Source organism: Penicillium psychrofluorescens (assembly GCF_964197705.1).
Source record: "Penicillium psychrofluorescens genome assembly, chromosome: 2".
Taxonomy (NCBI): Eukaryota; Fungi; Ascomycota; class Eurotiomycetes; order Eurotiales; family Aspergillaceae; genus Penicillium; species Penicillium psychrofluorescens.
The window spans coordinates 4,173,935-4,192,717 of NC_133440.1; the positions used below are offsets into that span (position 1 = coordinate 4,173,935).

Sequence of the window (18,783 nt, forward strand, 5' to 3'; positions counted from 1 at the left end):
CTATGTCATGACAATGTATGAATATTAATCGAACAGAACACCATGGATTAGGCATTTATATTTCGGCGGTGTTAATTATTTCCTCAAGTCACAGAATGTACAATACAAGAACATCCTAAGGACAATTCAAACCAAACCCTAACTGAAGCTCGAGATATAATCACGTGCCGGAGCTTTGGCGGAGCCGGACAACCCACGCGCGCACCTCGACTTTCTTCCGCTCACAAGAATGAATCCTGCGACAAAACGGGCTGTGTCGCGTATTCTGCGCACACAAAAACTGAACCCATGTCCCCGACGCTACAACTCTACATTCGACCAGCGACAATGGTCCACGCCACTTGCGCGCACCCTAGCTAGCGCGATGAAGGTATGCACGCAAAGCCGCATCCAGAGCTCATTATTTCTAACTGTCTATGTGTATGTATAGGTCACAGGCCCGATCCCAATCGCAGCATTCATGCGCCAAGTCCTAACCTCTCCCGAGGGCGGATACTACACGACTCGCGAGGCCGTGTTCGGGAAAGGCGGCGACTTCGTCACGTCGCCAGAAATATCGCAGGTATTTGGTGAGTTAATTGGCATATGGACGGTTGCAGAATGGATGGCGCAGGGGAAGCGATCGGATGGTGTACAATTAATGGAGGTTGGGCCTGGAAAGGGGACGTTGATGGATGATATGTTAAGGGTGAGTTTGAATTGCGTTGCGCGGAGTGGACCTGAATTGTTCCTGGCTGGAGGATTATGTGGAAAGAAAAGTGTGGGGTCTGAGAACTGACGACTGAAAACAAACAGACATTTCGCAACTTCAAGAGCTTTGCATCTAGCGTCGAGGCGATTTATCTCGTCGAAGCGAGTGCTACCCTCAGGGAGATGCAGAAAAAGCTTCTTTGTGGGGATGAGGCTGCCATGGAGGAGACGGATATTGGGCATCGCAGCGTGTGCAAGTACTTCCCTGTGCCAGTGGTCTGGGTAGAGGATATTCGGCTGCTGCCGCACGGTAAGCCATGACCTCAAACGCAGGCAAGCATATATATTGATGATTTACAGAAGAGGGAAAGTCACCATTTATCTTCGCTCATGAGTTCTTCGACGCACTCCCCATCCACGCCTTCGAGAGCGTTCCCCCTGCACCAGAAAATGCACAACATCCAGACCAACCTCGTGAGATCATGACTCCCACAGGCCCAGCAAAGCTGCACAGCCCGCCCAAGCACGCTAACACGCCCCAATGGCGGGAGCTGATGGTCACGCTGAACCCGAAAGCTATCGAGGAGAACATCGAAGGCGAGCCGGAGTTCCAATTAACTAAAGCAAAGGCCTCCACGCCGTCTTCGCTGGTCATCCCCGAGATCTCGGCGCGCTACCGGGCCCTCAAGGCGCAAGCAGGCTCGACAATTGAAGTCAGCCCGGAGAGCCGCATCTACGCTGCGGACTTTGCACGCCGGATTGGCGGCGGCACTGCTGCTGCTGCTTCTCCTCGTTCGCGATCGGCTCAATTACCACCATCCACACCAACACGAACACCCAAAACGACGCCTTCTGGCGCAGCCCTGATAATGGACTACGGAACCCAAAACACCATCCCAATCAATTCCCTCCGCGGAATCCAGAACCACGTCAAAGTCCCCCCGCTCTCGTCTCCGGGACAGGTAGACGTGAGCGCGGATGTGGATTTCGTGTCGCTCGCCGAAGCGGCCATTGAAGGCAGTGACGGAGTTGAAGTGCATGGGCCGGTTGAGCAGGGCGATTTCCTCGCGACTATGGGGATTACCGAACGGATGCAACAGTTGCTGCGGGGTGTTGGTGCGGATGAAGAGCACAGGAGGAATTTGGAGACTGGGTGGAAGAGGCTGGTTGAGAAGGGGGGTGGATCCATGGGACAGATCTATAAGGTCATGGCTATTGTGCCGGAGAATGGGGGGCGGAGGAGGCCTGTTGGGTTTGGGGGTGGTGTTGAGTGAGGCGTGAAAGTGAAAAAGTATATTGTATGATATGGAAGGGATGAGATAGATGCACAATAAATCATGACTATAGAGTTACTTAGAAAGGTAGGAAGGAAGGAAGAACGGGCTAAAAGACTCAGGGTCTCGGATTGTGGGGTATCAACAGCAAAGTGATGATATAGGAGCTATTTCTGTGTACTTGGAGCGTTCTTTGCTCTAATTGCTATATGGTTCGTTTCTTAGCCCTTTTTCATTTCCTGATGAGGAACCTAGAATCGATAAATGTAGTTCAATGCATCTCTATCAATATGGTATCGTCTAGTTATTATTTCCAGCCCTTCATCATTTCATAAAACAGTGGTATCATATCATGCCTCCAGTCACACATAGTTGCGACTTAAGTCAAAAAACCCCCAGCGTCCGCGTTGAGGGTTCCAAGTTATCAATATTCCCTCCAAATATCCTCCACATAGGCCTCCGTCAGCCGCTCATCAGTCCCATACTTCTCCTGCCACTGCACAAACCCGCCCTCAAGCACATAAACCTGCTGCTTATGGCTCTCCTCGGACCCGTAGACTCGTTCCCGCTCCCGCGCATACCGCAGCGCCGCTGACGGGCCGCGCTGTTGGCTGAGCGCGCAGTGGAATACGACCTTCTCTTTGTCTTTGAGGGTACGCACGAGCTCGGGCATACGAGTGTCGAGGCTGGAGCTGGGGACCCATGTTGAGGTGTGGATGTGGCCGCCGATGTGGTCTGTAATGGTAGGTTTGTCACATCAGTATAGGATTTAGTGGAAGCAAGTGTTGTATGTAGTACCTGAGTCCCGGACGTCGATGATGGCTAGTTTGGGTGGCGTGCTGGTTGAGAGGAGGAGCGCCGACAGAGAGTCGCGACTCATTCGGGGGAGGGTTCCGATTGTGATGGAGGACATGTTTGCAGAGGAATAGTGGACAGTAGGCGTGGTGTGTTGGAGTTCGAGGTTCGTTATACGTGCTCAGAGTGGGTGGTCACGTGCCGTGCTTCATTTTGATTTTCCGCGCTGCCTTCGGCTCTCTCCATTGCCCTCGACCCACGCCTAGCCACCTTCCAATTGCTGTTGCAAATGACAAATTTGCGTACCTAGATTAAGGACTTTCACGTTCCGGTACAGCCGTCGAATCAGAAAAAGAAAATGGAGGTCCGCGCCCTGGCTCGCAGCCTTCGCGCCAGACCGAGCCCGTGGCTGCTCAGTTCCAGACAGCCAGGCACCCTGCCACAATATTTCATCCGCAGCTCGACAGCCAGTGCAGGCCGGCTCAATTCCACCACCTCTTCATCCTCCACGCCTCCACCACCGAAGAAGTCTGCCTTTTCCGCGAAAGACACCACCGCAACCCCAACCCCGACAACATCCACAACACAGACATCGGAACCCCCCACCGACCAGAGCACCAGCCAACCTCCCTCAACCACAGAAGGCAACCCAGTCAAGCTATCCGACGACTTCGACAACATCCTCAGCGGTCTGAACCTCTCCGGCCAAGCGCCCAAGCGCAGGCTCAACCCAGTCGCCAACCTCCGCTCGGTCTTCCCCAAGTCGACGTCCGCGACCAAGACCAACACAAGCGGACACGCAAGCCAGCGCCTGTTCAATCCCTCCCATCAAGACATGGTTATGCCTCGCAAGGTTGACCTGAAGCTGGGCCCCACACTGGGGCGCCAGGTACACGTCGAGCCCGAGCGCGGCCGCGATCTGGCGGCTGCTATTCGGATCCTGGGCTCCACTTGCAAGTCCAATCAGGTGAAGCAGCAGGCTACGCGGCAGAAGTTTCATGTGCGCAGAGGGCAGATGAAAAAGGAGTTGCGGAGGCAGCGGTGGAGGAAGCTTTTCAAGTTTTCGTTTCAGGAGACCGTGAAGAAGATTCAGCGAATGCAGATGCAGGGGTGGTAGGGTTTGAGGGATGCGGTTGTATATATAGGATACTATAGGGATGCTGTACTGTGTACTGTTTACTATGTACTTTCTTTCTTTTCTTTTGTTGTGGTTTCTTTAACTTCAAATTGGGTTTCTTGTTACCCCCAGGGTTGTACAACTACCAGTCGAACTAGAAAAATACATCAAATACAAGGTCACCTCAGAACTCGTCTAGTGTGTTATCAAGGAATTTTAGAATCGATGAACTCCCTGAAGCAATTTCTGAATGGAAAATTAGACCGATGTATTAATATATTATTCAGTTTGAGTATAGGTTTAATGATGATAAAACCAGGCATTCGTGTTGAGGATCATGTCCATGATGATCAAATTGACAAGTTCTGGCATCCGATTTATTAATGTTCATATTCCACATCATCTTCAGAGCTCTCTCATATGGTGTTCATAAAACAGCACATTGGTGAGATTGCACAATTGCGGAAGACTATACGCATACTCCAGATATGGCGCCAGTGATCTTTCACGGCAGCTCGTGGGGATTATATTGAGCTGATAATTCTGACGCCGTACCCTTGGCTGAAAGCTCTCCCACCTCAGAACCTTTCACTGACATCTCTGCCGACGCAGTCTTGGCCGAAAGTTCTGCCCTCCGAGAACTTTGCACTGGTAGATGAGCCTGGTTCTCTGAGACCTCTGGCATTCCTTCTGATGGATTCCAGCCCACGGGATCCGCATTGCTCTTGCGCCTGCGTCTAACACACCAAAATGCCGCCGCCGCAAACAGAGCCACACCAACCACGGCACCAATCACCGGGCCTGCGATCCAGGCTTTCGAGGACGAGTGATGTTTAGAAGTCGTTGCGGCGGTTATCGTTGTCGTTGGCGCAGATGTTGACGTTGGCGCAGACCTTGACGTCAAGGTCTGACGGGGGGGTGCGTTGGTCGTCGGGGTTATGGTAGGAAGGTTCCCCAAGCCCGATGCCAGGGTCAAGCTGTTATACTTCAAGTTGAACGAAGATATAGAGATGCTTGTGGAATACGCTGAGGAGGTGCCATTCAAGCCACTAGAGATGAACGTGCTCGTCGAGAAGTAGCAAGAGGCTGTCAATCATCACTTTTAAATAGTCAGCCACTTCATCCTTATTATTTAATTAATATTAAGCTATATTGTTCTTCGGACGTGGGGCGCAGGAAGCGGGGATAATCCACAACTGACTAGTAGTGGCGTCGCTAACCGCATAAAAGTACAAATAACCTCCCTCAAAGTTAGCCATCGACTTATCCCTACTGCTTACATACCTAAACCCCAATCGCTTCCCTTGTGTGCATTTTATTCCACGTAATGGAAGCACTGCGCAGAGAAGGCAAGTTTAATCTTCGCCATGCTGAATATATGATTTCTGTTTTATTTTTGATATATACATGTCGCACGTGCTAGTTACCCAAACTAAGCTGAAGAAAGACCAATATGACGGAGCTCTTCAGCTTCTATGTGAAAACACTACGTGTAGCCCGTGGAATATTTCTGTGCCAATATGCCTCATTTTGAACGCAAAATAGTTTCCACGCTCTCGCCGTCCTCTTCTACATCCACCTTGTACGAGCGGCTGACGGAGATCTCATTGCTACCGGCAAACGGATCTGCGCTGCCATTCTGGACGCTGTGGAGCTGGTACGTGTGCTGGCCTTTCCGGTCTGTGGGTTGAAATCTGTTGAACGATTCAAACGTGATTTTCCCGTTACTTTGCGTGTGTGATGAGAACAGCGACAGGCGCGGCAGGTATGTCGCGATCAGCCGCTTGAACCGCATTGCGCAGGCGCAGATGATGCCGAGGTTGACCTCGACGAGGGACCACACCCCGAGAATAGCTTCGGTATAGGTTACGTCGAGGGTCTTTTCAAGACGGAGGACATATGGTAGGCGGGCTATTGAGCAGACGACGACACTGTGAGTTGCATTAGAAGAATGTCGTATCGAAGAAAGATGAAGGCGCATGACGCCAAACAGGAGAAGCGTACCCGGATCCCAGAGCCAGGAGGCAGCCAACGGTGAGTTTCTGTTTCAGCGAAAAATGGAGATTCACAATCGTGGGGATGGGAAGGGCCACGACAGCACAGTCAGATGCGATGTTGAGCACTGCCTGAGCCAGGGCGACATTCTCCAGACACTGGGTGGTCCCCGTTTTGAGAGGATTACATGGCCCTCCAGTGATGACGCATAAGGTCAAAGTATAGCCAAAGATCGCAACGACGACTGCCACGACCGCGCAGCGGTAGGAGGTGGAGGGGTTGATGCGGAACAAGACAGACAAGATGGCCATCTTGGTTATGGCAGGACATATTAAGTAAGTCAAGGTGTTGGGGAGCAGGGCCTGTTTTGTGTTAGGAATAATCAATCATGTACCAAATCCGTGTCTTGCCTTATTAAACAGCATGAGGTCTGCCAATGAAACATCCCACATGTGCTTTCCCCAGCCATACTCCATTACTATCGTAGAAGTCAGAGGATAGTTCGATTCCAAGACACCACAGGAGACTGACGCTTAAGCATGCTTATAAAATAGTACAGAGCCGCGCCGTAGGAGATCGTGATGGTGACTATCAAGTGCAGGTAGTGTGAGCGTCTGGTCCTAGAGTCATGGCGAGGTTTTTTTAACTCACTCAAGTCGAGCTCAATTTTTTTAATCAGCTTGAAGGACTAGAAGTAGCGAAGGCCAAGAAAGAATGTAGCGAGGAAATAGGTGATGCTCCAGGCGACCACCGTCCCTATTTGCAGCGAGTTCCAAGGCGCGTGGAAATGCGATGTCTGGCCGGCCGGCGGCGGCATTCCCGGTATCGTAGCCAGATCCATCGTGGATGACATTGTCGCCGATGCAGCTCTTGCACGCACCTGAAGGGGAAAGTTGTGGACACAAGCCGACCCATATCGCTGATCTGGGTGTTGACCCTTTATACGCCTCGAGTCCACAGCGGAATGCCTACCGTACATCCGCCGCTCCCCCAGTCATTTCCGGCAAAATTGGTAAATTCTGCGCCACGCGGGCTAGATTCGGGCTAGATCCTGTCACATCGATTCAGGGACGGCGGAGTGACAAACGACGACAGGTCCGATTGGAGATTATATTTGTAGTGGAGCAACGAGAACTGGTTTGCGTGAGTCGCCAGCGGGGATTTAGTTGGCAAAAGAGGTGTCAAAAACACCCCCCGAGAGTTAAAAAACGCCCAATCCATTAGGACCCACCTTCCCTTTTTAATATAGTGCAGAAAATAATACGGCCGTGGTACCTTCGACCGTAAATAATCACGAACTAAAAATTATGAAGCCAGAAAATGCATTAAAGAGTCTAGTGGAGTTGCAAAAGGGGCCGCTTTAGATCGTCGGCGCATTTATCCAGAACTTTACAGCCGATGTACGTATCTTTCATAGATTTCTTTTGCTGTGGTGATCTCAACCCTAACAAATTCAAGGACATATTAATGCTCTGTTTTCCTACAGTACCTAGAGTTGTAGAGGGTAATTTTACTGGAGTTAGTGCACCAACTAACACTTTACAACTATGTGGGCCCTATAGAGGGGATTGGGTGTTTCAGGCCTTGGCGCGTCTGGTCGCACGCGAGCTAAATTAGTGCTTTTTTTCTTTGCCTCGCGCTCTGGACGGATGTTTCCTGTCATATCCTAGGCTCGAGCTAGTTAGATGGGGTAATAGCGTTGTCACTCAGTCCAATCAAGTTCAAAAAAGGTCGGGGGAGGGTCTATGCCAAGTAAAATATGAAACAGACTGGTCTGTAGAGCTTTCGGCAGCACACATTTTACGGCAATTGAGAATAGGGGTGGATTCTTTCCCCGGAGCAAGTCGTCTCATCTGCATTGACAGGCCCCTCCGGGCAGCAGCATCATAATCGTAGAGACTCGACGACATGGGCATGTTCTTTGGACGCAAGCCCGCCGCGGAGGCCGTTCCGGGCGATCGCGTGCTGCCATTGCATTTCTTCGAGAACAGCCTACTAGTGCAGGGGAACAACATGGCCGCTTCACTCGTGTTTGACGCCGTGCTCGACCCTCAAAAACTGCGACAGTCCCTTGAGGGCCTAGTCAAGCGGGAGGGGTGGCAAAGGTTGGGAGGCCGGCTGAAGAAGAATGTAAGAAGAGTTCCTCTCCAGGCGCTATGGGAGCTGTTGACATGATAGCCTGCGCATACTTACGTGACCACATAGGACTCGGGCAAGATCGAATGGCATATTCCAGCAGAATTTACGGCCGACAGGCCCGCGATCTCCTTCGTACACGTGGACCACGGCATGCCTGCTGCTTCGCACCCAGCAGCCTCCCGGATCCCGAAGCCAGACACTCGGCCCGCCATAGTCGGTGACCCGGATGATCTGGCAGAACTGGCGTGGGACCCTGGGTACAAACCCAACGGGATCAAGGACTACCTCGCCTCTGACTGCCCGGTCTTAGGGCTGCGCGTCAACTCGTTCACCGACAAGACCATCGTAGTCCTGCAGTGGCAGCATGTCGCCTTCGATGCGCTTGGCATGCAATATGTCATCGAAGGCTGGAGTGCCATGCTCTGGGGCAAGACCGCCGATATCCTAACCCCATGCAAGATCGACTCAGATCCATTCGATACGTTGGCCCAAGGCTCGCGGCCCACCACGGAAGAGCATATTCTAATGGACCGTAAGCTCGGGATGGGAGGCATGCTTAAGTGGGGGCTGGGGTATGGGATTGATACGCTGGTCCGATCCAAGGAGAACCGCATGATCTGTGTTCCAGAGTCGTACTGGCGGCCACAGACGGAGAAAGCTCTTGACGAGCTTCGCGCCGAGGCAGTCGCGAAGGGTGAAGACCCCTCCAAGGTGTTTTTGACCGAGAATGACGTTCTGACTGCCTGGATCCTGCGTTGTGTGGTTGCCCCAATGGGGATGAACCCTGACCGAACGGTAAATTTTGGCTCTTGTCGCCTCGCTGGATTGTAACACTGACTGACTCTGTTCCAGGTTGCCGCATCTATCGCCATGTCCCTCCGCAAGGCCTTTGAGGGCGACCTTATCCCTGCCTCCGCCGAGCACCCGTACGTGGGCAACGCCTTCGGCTGGGCCAATGTCCTCGTTCGCGCGGGCGACATCACTTCCAAGCCGCTGAGCTGGCTCGCTCGGCAGATTCGGCGCGCTATCAACGAACAAGGCACGCGTGCTCAGCACGAGGCGTACTACGGCATGGTGCGCACGTCTGGAATGGGCCTGCCCATTGTCACCTTCGGCGACGGCGGCATGTCCCAAATCGGCTTCTCCAATTGGTCCAAGGCGGGCTTGTTCGACTTGGACTTTGCCCCGGCTCGTCAGGACCTCCAGGGTGACAACGTGCCGTGCCGGCCGTCGTATGTGCAAGAGAATCACGGCCCGATCAAGCCTGCGGATGGGTTCTTCATCCTCGGCAAGGATGAGAAGGGAAACTACTGGTCCTCGGCGTGTAAGGTGACGGGCCAGTGGGAGAAATTTGAAGAGCAGCTGAAGAAGGATTTCGAGGTGAAGGCGTAAACCGATGAAGTGAAGGAATATCCTAGACCGATATGTCACTACAAATGATACCCAGTGCCGCAATCATCGTGCGATGTAGGCGTTGACTGTAGTCCATAGCTGGTCATGTGGTTATTTGTTGAAACTCCAATGGTCATTGTTGGGGGGTGACTTTGCCTGTTACAACATCGCCTCGATCTATCTATGCTTATCAAATATTATTAATATAACAGTACTCTTAATCGACTATGCCTTCTGAGAAATATATATCAGGTACTATCCACATGGGGACCAAACATGCGAGGACAGGAGCAATTACTCCGGGACTTTAGATAAAGCAGAATATGATGAGATGGGAGCGTTTTGTCGGCAGGGGAAGCATTGCGCTTGTATGTAAATAGGTCGTGATGATTGAGCAACCTGGAAGAAGGTGAATTGCTGGCATATTCGGTAACAACCCGAGGTATTCATCTGGTCATGTATATTCTGGCAGCCTCTACTACAGCATCACACTGGACACAGTATGAACAACCTGACTGCAAGCAATATCTATCAATATTCAAAATATACATCCTCCATCATCAACATCAATCCTTCTTCCCACTCCCAAACCCAGCATACCCAAAATGTCCTCCCGCATTGGCAGGCGCGGCGACTCCATTAGTAGGAGCAGGAGAATACCCGCCATATCCATTAATGCGACCTCCATTCCCAAAGGCAACACCCGTACCCTTCCCCCTAACAGTCGGCAGACCACCCATCATGCCCTCTCCGCGCCATGAAGACGCAACAGAGCCACGGCGCCAGCGCCGGCCATTGCGCTCCCAGTGCAGCGCGGCCAATGCGCCCACCGACGCAGCCATGACGAAGAAGAACAGCCGCGAGAAGAAGTGACTCTCTGATTTTGCATCGTTCTCGGAGAGGAACGACTCGCCCGGTGTGCGGGCGGGCCAGCCGATTGACGCGCCGCCTTCCACCCATGCAACGTGGAAGGCGAAGGTGAGCGGCTCGCCGCGAATGACTTTCGTGCCGTGTCCTGATGTCCAGGGATCGCGCGCGGCGCGGACAAGAGCAATGCTTTGCTCGTCTTTATCATGCGAAGACTTGGCGTCGAACTCGGGGACCGAGTACGCCGTCCCGGCCATCACGTACCCGGGCTCCGTGCTCTTCTTCTTTCCCTTGTGCTGTTGCGCCGCCGGATCGGCCGCGAGATTATGCAGCAGCACGTTCATATCAGTCCAGATATGCAAATGGCTCAGCTGCAGTGTCCCCTGCATGGCCATTGTGACCGGCGTAAACGACGGGCCGTTCTCATTCAGCGCGGCGAGAGAGCTGCTCTCCTCGTCGGGATCGTCGTTGCTTCCTTTCGGGTTGCTGTGGGAGGATGAGAGCGGCGCGGTGGGCACGCGGCAGGACATGGGTGCGTCGGAGTGCACGTAGAATTCGAGGATGTGGTAAAGTTCATCGGAGACGGCGGCGACGGTGCAGGTTATTGTCTCGGAGGTGCCGTAGTGCAGGGATAAGGGGGAGGAAGTTTCGTTGCAGACGGCGAAGGGGACGTATTTGAGGTTGCCGAGGTCGTCTGTTACCTGATTTAGATATTAGCATTGGATTGGCTCGTTCGTATTTATTGATTTGTCTTTTGTTGTCCTGAATTGGGTGCAAGGGAAATGGAGGGAGGATTGTCGCGTACATGTTCCCCGTACTCACTAGAACACACATTAGCAACGGTGTCTTGTCTCCTATGATCAAAACAAACTCACAGAGTCCGATCCAAGCATGATACTGGAATTCCCTCGGCAGGAAGATATCCTTCTCCGCCGGTCTCCTGGGAGCTGCTCCCCGCGGAGGCCACCTGGCCCAGTGCGCCCAGGACGGTGAGAAGCAATGTCACGACCGAGTAGCGACGCATTGCGCTCTCGCGATATTGGTTCGACATGACCGAGAATAGACCGCCCCGAGTTGGGTGGTGGGTTGTGGTGGCGGCGGAGACAGGGAGAGAAGAGACACGGTGGATTAATTGTTGGTTTTGCGGAGAAGCCGAGATTGACACGGCATAGCGCCCCGACTCGGAACTCTACGACTACCAGTACATCACACGAGCAAGTTACTACTTTCTTACCATCGGTTATATAATTACTGGAATTACTGGGAGTCTATAATCCAAAGAACAGTGCAATTTTTTTGGGTTATATCTGAAACATAGAAAATCATTGCTCGTCACGCCTCAACGATCTCTGCAGGCTTACGCCAGTTTGGCCTTCTCCTTGAACGCGAGGAGCAGGCCGCTAGTCGAGGCATCGTGGTCGGCACCTGCACCGTCCGTCTCCAGCTCCTTCTGGATATTCTTAGCGAGAACCTTGCCCAGCTCAACACCCCACTGGTCGAAGGAGTTGATGTTCCAGACCGCACCCTCGACGAAGGTGACGTGCTCGTAGTAGGCGATCAGAGCACCCAGGGTGGACGGGGTGATCTTCTGAGCCAGAATGGAGGTGGTGGGCCGGTTGCCCAGGAAGGTCTTGTGCGGGACGAGGTGCTCCGGGGCGTTCTCGGCCTTGACCTCCTCGGGGGTCTTGCCGACCATCAGGGCCTCGGCCTGGGCCAGGAAGTTGGAGGCCAGCATGCGCTGGTGCTTGCCGCCCTCGACGGGGTTGTGCGACTCGGCGGCCATGATGAAGTCCGCGGGGATGAGCTTGGTGCCCTGGTGCAGCAGCTGGAAGAAGCTGTGCTGGGCGTTGGTGGCCGGCTCGCCGAACAGGATCGGGCCCGTCGTGTACTTGACGTACTCGCCCGAGCGAGTGATGGCCTTGCCGTTGCTCTCCATCGAGAGCTGCTGCAGGTACGCCGGGAAGCGGTGCAGGTACTGGTCGAACGGAGCGATCAGGTGAGTCTGCGCGCCGAAGAAGTCGCTGTACCACACGCTCAGCAGACCGGCAATGGCGGGGATGTTCTGCTCCAGCGGGGTCTCGCGGAAGTGCTTGTCCATGGCGTTGGCACCGGCCAGGAACTGGTGGAAGTTGTCGTAGCCGATGTACAGCGCAATGGACAGGCCGATGGCACTCCACACGGAGTAGCGGCCACCCACCCACGACTCGAAGCCGAACATGTTCTTCTTGTCAATGCCGAACTTGGTGACCTCGCCCTCGTTGGTCGAAAGAGCAACGAAGTGCTTGGCGATGTGCGACTCGTCCTTGGCCGTCTCCAGGAACCAGGACTTGGCCGTGTTGGCATTGGTGCAGGTTTCGGCGGTGGTGAAGGTCTTGGAGGCGATCAGGAAGAGGGTGGTCTCCGGGTCGGAGTGCTTGAGCGCTTCGGCGATGTGGGTGCCATCAATGTTGGACACAAAGTGCAGGGTCAGATCGGGGTGGCCATAGGGCTTCAGGGCCTCAGTGACCATGACGGGGCCGCTAGTTTCATGTCAGTATGAAGCTGAAGGTCGCACAACAAAACACTTACAGGTCGGAGCCACCAATACCGATATTCACGATGGTCCGGATCTTCTTGTCGCTATAGCCCTTCCAGTCACCACTGCGCACCTGCTCGGAGAACTCCTTCATATGCTCGAGCACCGAGTTGACATCCTCGACGACACTGTGGCCATCGACCTGCATGGGCTCGTTGGTGGTGTTGCGGAGCGCAACGTGGTAGACGGCACGGTCCTCGGTGAAGTTGATGTGCTCACCCGTGAACATGTCATCCCGCAGCTGTTCGACATTGGCCTCCTTGGCCAGTTTGACCAGCAGAGACAGGGTCTCCTCGGTCAGGAAGTTCTTGGAGAAGTCAAAGAGGATCTCCGAGTTGTCCACCGTGTTGGCAAAGCGGCGGGTGAACTTCTCGAAGCGCTGGGGGTCTTTCTGGAAGTACTCCTTCAGGACAATGTTGCGCCCGAGAGCATTGTGGTGCTCCTGGAGCTCCTTCCACGCATTGAGCTCGGTGGCCTGTGAGAAACCTGGCATGATGGCAATGTTTGGTAGTCTAGATTGAGCTGGAACGTCAGTGCGGGGCAAAGTGGGATGGACGAGGCGATGGTGATGATGGTAGAAGAGGGAGACGGAGGAAGACGGAGGGAAAATGAAGGAGTATGCGAGAGAAGGAGCAAAATCGGAATGAGAAAACAGGGACTATACCTAGACGGAGGATGGTCAGATGAGGTGAAGAAGAAGCAGGGAAAAAGATGGCGTCAACGCCGGTGTGTTGGGGTCCGGCTTGGTGGGGCACCTTAGCAGTGGTCCGTCACTATGCTACATGTAGTCAACCGAACCGTTTTAGAAGAATCCTATCTCTGATTTTGGCTAAATTGCTACGGAAGAAGGTAATCGGCCATTATGAATATTTCTCTCGGGTACACAAGTATTGGTCTTGACTAGTGATTCTGACGGAGAGGGAGTGAGTGAGTTGTACTATTCACGGGAGACGGCGGAAGGACAGGAATGGCCTCAGTCTGTGCCACCTCTCCTGAATGATTGCCGCAGAACATGCTGCTCGATACTCTCTGACCTAGACGCCCGAGGATAAAGCGTCTAGGCTCTTGGCTATAGTAACCAGGGACAGCTCCATGGTCTTGCTCAGATATAGAGCTTTAATGCTCCACGTATACAAGATAGATGCCGGGAAAAATTATTAGAAGGTTCCCAGCACACTAGAAACACTCCTTGAAAAAGATATCGCCATCGGAATCCAGAACGAGGAAGCCACCGTGCGACCAGACAAGAAGGCACATTTTATAGTGTACCGTGCCAAGCCCGCACGGACCCATCAAACACCTTTTGCCGTGTCTTGCGATCGACTTTCTTTCTTCTCTCCCGCAACTCGACCATGTACAATCCCTACCAAAGTGAGTCCCTCAGCTCTATCTCCCTGATCAAAGCTAACCTCCGCTCAGATCCAGGCCTCTATGGCCGGCCAGACTATGGCGCGTATCCTGGCGCGCCGCCGGGGATGGGTAAGTGACCCCCGACCCAACCCAACCGCATCCTCATTGTCAAATCAACTGACGCAGCGATCGACTAGCACCTCCCCCAGGGATGTCCGCTCCCGGAACCAGTCCTGCACCGGGCATGCAACAGAACAACAGCCAGCAGCCCGGACGCCCGGGTGGGTTCCCAGCCAGCTTCCAGCCGCCGCCGAACATGCCGAACATCAACTTTTCTGCGCCGGTGATTCGCCTGGGCACGTCGGGCCCTGCTAAGCCCGCCGCTGGCCCCGAGATGGGCCGCGAGCGCGGTGCTGGCCCTGAGGGTCCCGGCCGCCGCGCCGGTTTGGGCGCTGGCGGCGGGGATTCCCAACGGGGGTATGCGAGGGAGTCCATGATGCCGTTGCAACCCCCCACAAAGGACGAGATTGTGCGCACCCTCTTTGTGGGTGGCATTACCGAGGGTGCTGGTGGTGACGGGGGTATCGAGCGTATTCTCCGGTCTGCGGGGATTCTGCGACGATGGATTCGGGCTACCGATGCGGATGAGAAGCCCTGTCGGTTTGGGTTTGCTGAGTTTGAGGACCCGGAGAGTCTAGAAGTTGCCGTGGAGGTGCTGAAGGAGGTGGAGGTACCGGTGAAGCGACAAGTGCCGAGCGCAGACGATGAGAAAGAGGAAAAGGAAGTCGAGAAGAGCACTCTACTGGTATGTATCTTTTTTAATTTTATTGAGCATTCAAAAGAAAGAAACTGACTCTTTGACAGGTGATTGTCGATGAAAGCACAATGAACTATCTGGAACAATTCGAAGCCAATCGTGGCGAAACCGACCCGCAAGAACGCCAGGCACGCTTCGATGCTGCTCGCAATAACCTGAAGGCCGTCCTATCCGACCTCTGCCACCCGTCTGCCCCCACCCAGAAGGAGGATATATCCGCGCTTGATCGTGAAGGCGATACCGAGATGAAGGATGTGGTGAACAAGGACGGAGAAGTGGTGACCATTCCAATCACGGTGGAGGATGAACTGGCCGATGTTCCACCGGAGATGCGGGAGAATGTGGCCAAGGAAATCGCAGCCTTCCGTGAACGCAGCAACCGCCGTGACATCGAGCGGCTCAGACGCGAGGAAGAGATCGAGTCGATGGAGCGCGCGCGCGGTTCCGGTTCTCGCATCAGCCGACTTGCCTCCCCACCGGCATCCGCTCCCAGTGGCCCTGCCGGGGGTGCCAATGGCATTCCCCTGGGCCCGCGTGGCGCACCAGCTGGTCCCAAGGGATTTGGCGTGCAGATCCCCAAGGATTATCAAAACGGCGTGTCTTTTGTGAATGGTGGGTCGATCAATGGTCCATCCGTCTCCATTGACCGCGATGGCGAAGACTCCGATGCCAGCGACGAGGAACTGGAACGACGCCGCCAGGAGAAGCGTCAGGCAGAACAGGAAAAGCAGTTCCTCGACCAGGAACGCCGCTGGCTCAACCGCGAGCGCAGTCGGACTGCTGCTCTGGAGCGAGAGAAGAAACGAGACAAGGAGGACGACGGACGGATGCAAGCATTGCATGACGAAATGGAAGACCGGATGCGCCAGTGGAACGACGATGTCGAGGCCAGCCGCAAATCTGCCGAGTACTACGCAGATCGCGGTGCCTGGCTGCGCAACCGTGCAGGCTTCCGTGCCCGCGAGGCCCAGCTAGACGAAGCCGATCACGCTGCCGAAGAACGGGACCGCGCGCGCTCGGACCAGAAGCGCGAACAGGCTCGCGGGATGGCCGATGATTTCCTCGCCCGCCAAGCCGAGGTGCTGGAAACCCGTACTACCGAAGAGGCGCCACGCGAACCGCAGCGCTTCAAGCTGTCTCTCGGTGCCGCCGCGCAAAGGGCCCAGGCCGCGACCAGCCGTCGCACCGTGGCCGACGTGGAGGGACTCCTGGAGGACGAGGAGGAGCCGGAGAGCACAGTGCGCCGACCGCTCATCCCGATCAAGTTCGACACGGCCGCCGAGGCCGCCGGTCTATCGGACGAGGAGCGAGCCCAGGCCGCGCGCCAGCTGGCTGCCGAGATCCCCACGGACAAGGAAGGTCTCTGGAAGTGGGCGGTCAAGTGGGAGTTTGTTGACGAAGCCGTGATCAAGGATCAGCTGAAGCCGTTCGTGGAGAAGAAGATTGTCGAGTACCTAGGCGTGCAGGAGCAGATGCTGGTCGATGTGGTTGAGGGGCATGTGCGCCAGCATGGATCACCTCAGGAACTGGTAGATCAGCTGGCGGAGGCGCTGGACGAGGAGGCTGAGGTGTTGGTGCGCAAGCTGTGGCGGATGCTCATTTTCTTCTCGGAGAGCGAGAAGCGCGGGCTGTCCGCGTAGCCGTGGGCTTGTATTATCTGCTAGAGTTGAAGTTCATCCAAAATAGCAATTGAGCATCCCTCAGGGACCTTTATCCAACAACATATTACATATTGTAACTATAACCCTACGCCTGGAGATATCTCCCGCTGGCTATAGTTACCCACAGTGTCTCTGGTTGGTGGAAAAACTAGGCCCGAGGGCATCCACCAATGACGCATTCTCTCGAGTTTCTCCATGGAGGGGCGTGGGGTATATGAGGTGGGCATTTTCTCTCGTTTTTCGGATTGCCGTCCGATTGTCGATTTATTTGCGTGTCCCTCTGCTGCCTACTCAATCCCGCAATCCCTCCGCGACTGCAATTGCATCTACTGACTGCTCGAACCATTGCTTGACTGAAAACTAAGTCGTCACCATGGTCAAGATCACTGGCTTCACCACGCGCGACGTGAGGTTTCCGGTAAGTCCTTTGATTCAAATGCCAATTTGACCGGCGATTGACAAATTCCCGGCAGACCTCGCTCGACAAGACCGGCTCGGATGCCATGAACGCTGCGGGCGACTACTCCGCCGCCTACTGCATCATCAACACGGACTCACCGCACGCCGGACACGGCATGGTATGTACCCTACCAACGCCAGAACTTCAATTAATATACAAGTCCACGGACTCTAACCAATCCTCAAACCAGACCTTCACAATCGGCCGCGGCAACGAAATCGTCTGCTCAGCGATCTCCCTACTCACGCCACTCGTGGTCGGCAAAGAGCTCGACGACCTAACCGCCGACTGGGGCAAGACATGGCGCTACCTCGTCTCTGACAGCCAGCTACGCTGGATCGGGCCCGAGAAGGGCGTAATCCACCTCGCGCTGGGCGCCGTCGTCAATGCCCTCTGGGACCTATGGGCCAAGACGCTCGGCAAGCCCGTGTGGCGCATCGTCGCGGACATGAGCCCCGAGGAGTTCGTGCGCTGCATTGACTTTCGGTACATCACTGATGCGATCACCCCCGACGAAGCTATTGCTTTGCTCAAGGATGTCCAGGGCGGCAAGGCGGACCGGATTCGCGAGGCGGAGAGCAGTCAGGCGGTCCCGGCGTACACCACCAGCGCTGGGTGGTTGGGGTATAGCGAGGACAAGTTGAAGAGTCTGCTGGACGAGAGCGTCGCGCTGGGGTATAAGCACTTCAAGCTGAAGGTGGGCGGGAATATCGCGGAGGATAAGCGCCGGCTTGCCATTGCGCGCCAGGCGATTGGGTATGATAAGGGGAATATCTTGATGGTGGATGCGAACCAGGTCTGGTCCGTCCCGGAGGCGATCAGCTGGATGCAGGAGCTGGCGGAGTTCAAGCCGTGGTTCATTGAAGAGCCCACCTCGCCCGACGACATCCTCGGCCACGCGGCGATCAAGAAGGCGCTTGCGAATACCGCCCACGGCACCGTGGGCGTCGCCACGGGCGAGATGTGCCAGAACCGCGTCATCTTCAAGCAGCTGCTGCAGGCCGGCGCGCTGACGGTGCTGCAGCCGGATGCGTGCCGTGTCGGCGGTGTGAACGAGGTGCTGGCTATCCTGCTGCTGGCGCGCAAGTTCGGTGTGCCTATCGTGCCGCACTCCGGTGGTGTTGGTTTGCCAGAGTACACGCAGCACCTGTCGACGATTGACTATGTGGTTGTTAGTGGGAAGAAGAGTGTGCTCGAGTATGTGGATCATCTGCATGAGCACTTTGTGCACCCGTCCAGCGTGAAGGATGGGTACTACGTTACCCCCATGGAGCCTGGGTATAGTGTTGAGATGAAGGCCGAGAGCATGGATGAATTTGCCTTCCCCGGTGAGGAGGGCAAGAGTTGGTGGAGGACGCAGGAGGCAAGGACCATTCTGGATGGGGCTAGAGTATAGATTTCGATTTGTTCTTCATGCTGATATGTATTTCATTCATTGTTAATAGTGACCAAGATGATCATCTTCAGGATTGCGCCGGACTACCGGCGAGTAAATAACAGTTCCTGCCATAGCTCATAAATTATGATACAAAGGACAAGCCTTGCGCAGTCAAGGTCGGTCTGTGAGACGGGCCTCGCCAGTGGTCTTCAAGGGACACTGCGCAGATTGGTGGATAATACACACATCCAGTCCGGACACGGCATTGCAGAA

The 18,783-nt window shown here is 54.6% G+C and overlaps 9 protein-coding genes across 9 annotated transcripts; 5 read left to right on the forward strand and 4 right to left on the reverse strand.

Annotated features, from left to right (window-relative positions):
* Positions 1 to 229: 229 nt before the first annotated feature.
* On the forward strand, positions 230 to 1,964 carry PFLUO_LOCUS3744 (uncharacterized protein; the record flags this gene model as incomplete). Its single annotated transcript, XM_073781023.1, has 5 exons — positions 230 to 370; positions 431 to 569; positions 600 to 688; positions 796 to 1,000; positions 1,051 to 1,964. 5 exons carry the CDS (start codon positions 230 to 232, stop codon positions 1,962 to 1,964), a joined length of 1,488 nt encoding a protein of 495 aa, XP_073637819.1.
* A 424-nt stretch (positions 1,965 to 2,388) lies between these two features.
* PFLUO_LOCUS3745 (Cdc25 phosphatase Ibp1) lies at positions 2,389 to 2,877 on the reverse strand (the record flags this gene model as incomplete). Its single annotated transcript, XM_073781024.1, has 2 exons — positions 2,389 to 2,699; positions 2,763 to 2,877. The coding sequence occupies 2 exons, from the start codon at positions 2,875 to 2,877 to the stop codon at positions 2,389 to 2,391; spliced, it is 426 nt and encodes a 141-aa protein (XP_073637820.1).
* A 240-nt stretch (positions 2,878 to 3,117) lies between these two features.
* PFLUO_LOCUS3746 (uncharacterized protein) lies at positions 3,118 to 3,876 on the forward strand (the record flags this gene model as incomplete). The annotated part of the gene is made up of 1 exon (XM_073781025.1): positions 3,118 to 3,876. One exon carries the CDS (start codon positions 3,118 to 3,120, stop codon positions 3,874 to 3,876), a length of 759 nt encoding a protein of 252 aa, XP_073637821.1.
* A 1,525-nt stretch (positions 3,877 to 5,401) lies between these two features.
* Positions 5,402 to 6,182, reverse strand: PFLUO_LOCUS3747 (uncharacterized protein; the record flags this gene model as incomplete). The annotated part of the gene is made up of 2 exons (XM_073781026.1): positions 5,402 to 5,807; positions 5,881 to 6,182. The coding sequence occupies 2 exons, from the start codon at positions 6,180 to 6,182 to the stop codon at positions 5,402 to 5,404; spliced, it is 708 nt and encodes a 235-aa protein (XP_073637822.1).
* Positions 6,183 to 7,779: 1,597 nt separating this feature from the next.
* PFLUO_LOCUS3748 (uncharacterized protein) lies at positions 7,780 to 9,402 on the forward strand (the record flags this gene model as incomplete). Its single annotated transcript, XM_073781027.1, has 3 exons — positions 7,780 to 8,001; positions 8,077 to 8,805; positions 8,863 to 9,402. 3 exons carry the CDS (start codon positions 7,780 to 7,782, stop codon positions 9,400 to 9,402), a joined length of 1,491 nt encoding a protein of 496 aa, XP_073637823.1.
* A 566-nt stretch (positions 9,403 to 9,968) lies between these two features.
* PFLUO_LOCUS3749 (uncharacterized protein) lies at positions 9,969 to 11,320 on the reverse strand (the record flags this gene model as incomplete). Its single annotated transcript, XM_073781028.1, has 3 exons — positions 9,969 to 10,970; positions 11,075 to 11,090; positions 11,145 to 11,320. 3 exons carry the CDS (start codon positions 11,318 to 11,320, stop codon positions 9,969 to 9,971), a joined length of 1,194 nt encoding a protein of 397 aa, XP_073637824.1.
* Positions 11,321 to 11,626: 306 nt separating this feature from the next.
* PFLUO_LOCUS3750 (glucose-6-phosphate isomerase) lies at positions 11,627 to 13,337 on the reverse strand (the record flags this gene model as incomplete). Its single annotated transcript, XM_073781029.1, has 2 exons — positions 11,627 to 12,788; positions 12,838 to 13,337. 2 exons carry the CDS (start codon positions 13,335 to 13,337, stop codon positions 11,627 to 11,629), a joined length of 1,662 nt encoding a protein of 553 aa, XP_073637825.1.
* A 982-nt stretch (positions 13,338 to 14,319) lies between these two features.
* On the forward strand, positions 14,320 to 16,651 carry PFLUO_LOCUS3751 (uncharacterized protein; the record flags this gene model as incomplete). The annotated part of the gene is made up of 3 exons (XM_073781030.1): positions 14,320 to 14,323; positions 14,392 to 14,999; positions 15,059 to 16,651. The coding sequence occupies 3 exons, from the start codon at positions 14,320 to 14,322 to the stop codon at positions 16,649 to 16,651; spliced, it is 2,205 nt and encodes a 734-aa protein (XP_073637826.1).
* A 394-nt stretch (positions 16,652 to 17,045) lies between these two features.
* On the forward strand, positions 17,046 to 18,528 carry PFLUO_LOCUS3752 (L-galactonate dehydratase; the record flags this gene model as incomplete). Its single annotated transcript, XM_073781031.1, has 3 exons — positions 17,046 to 17,090; positions 17,146 to 17,250; positions 17,323 to 18,528. The coding sequence occupies 3 exons, from the start codon at positions 17,046 to 17,048 to the stop codon at positions 18,526 to 18,528; spliced, it is 1,356 nt and encodes a 451-aa protein (XP_073637827.1).
* Between the last annotated feature and the right edge of the window lie 255 nt (positions 18,529 to 18,783).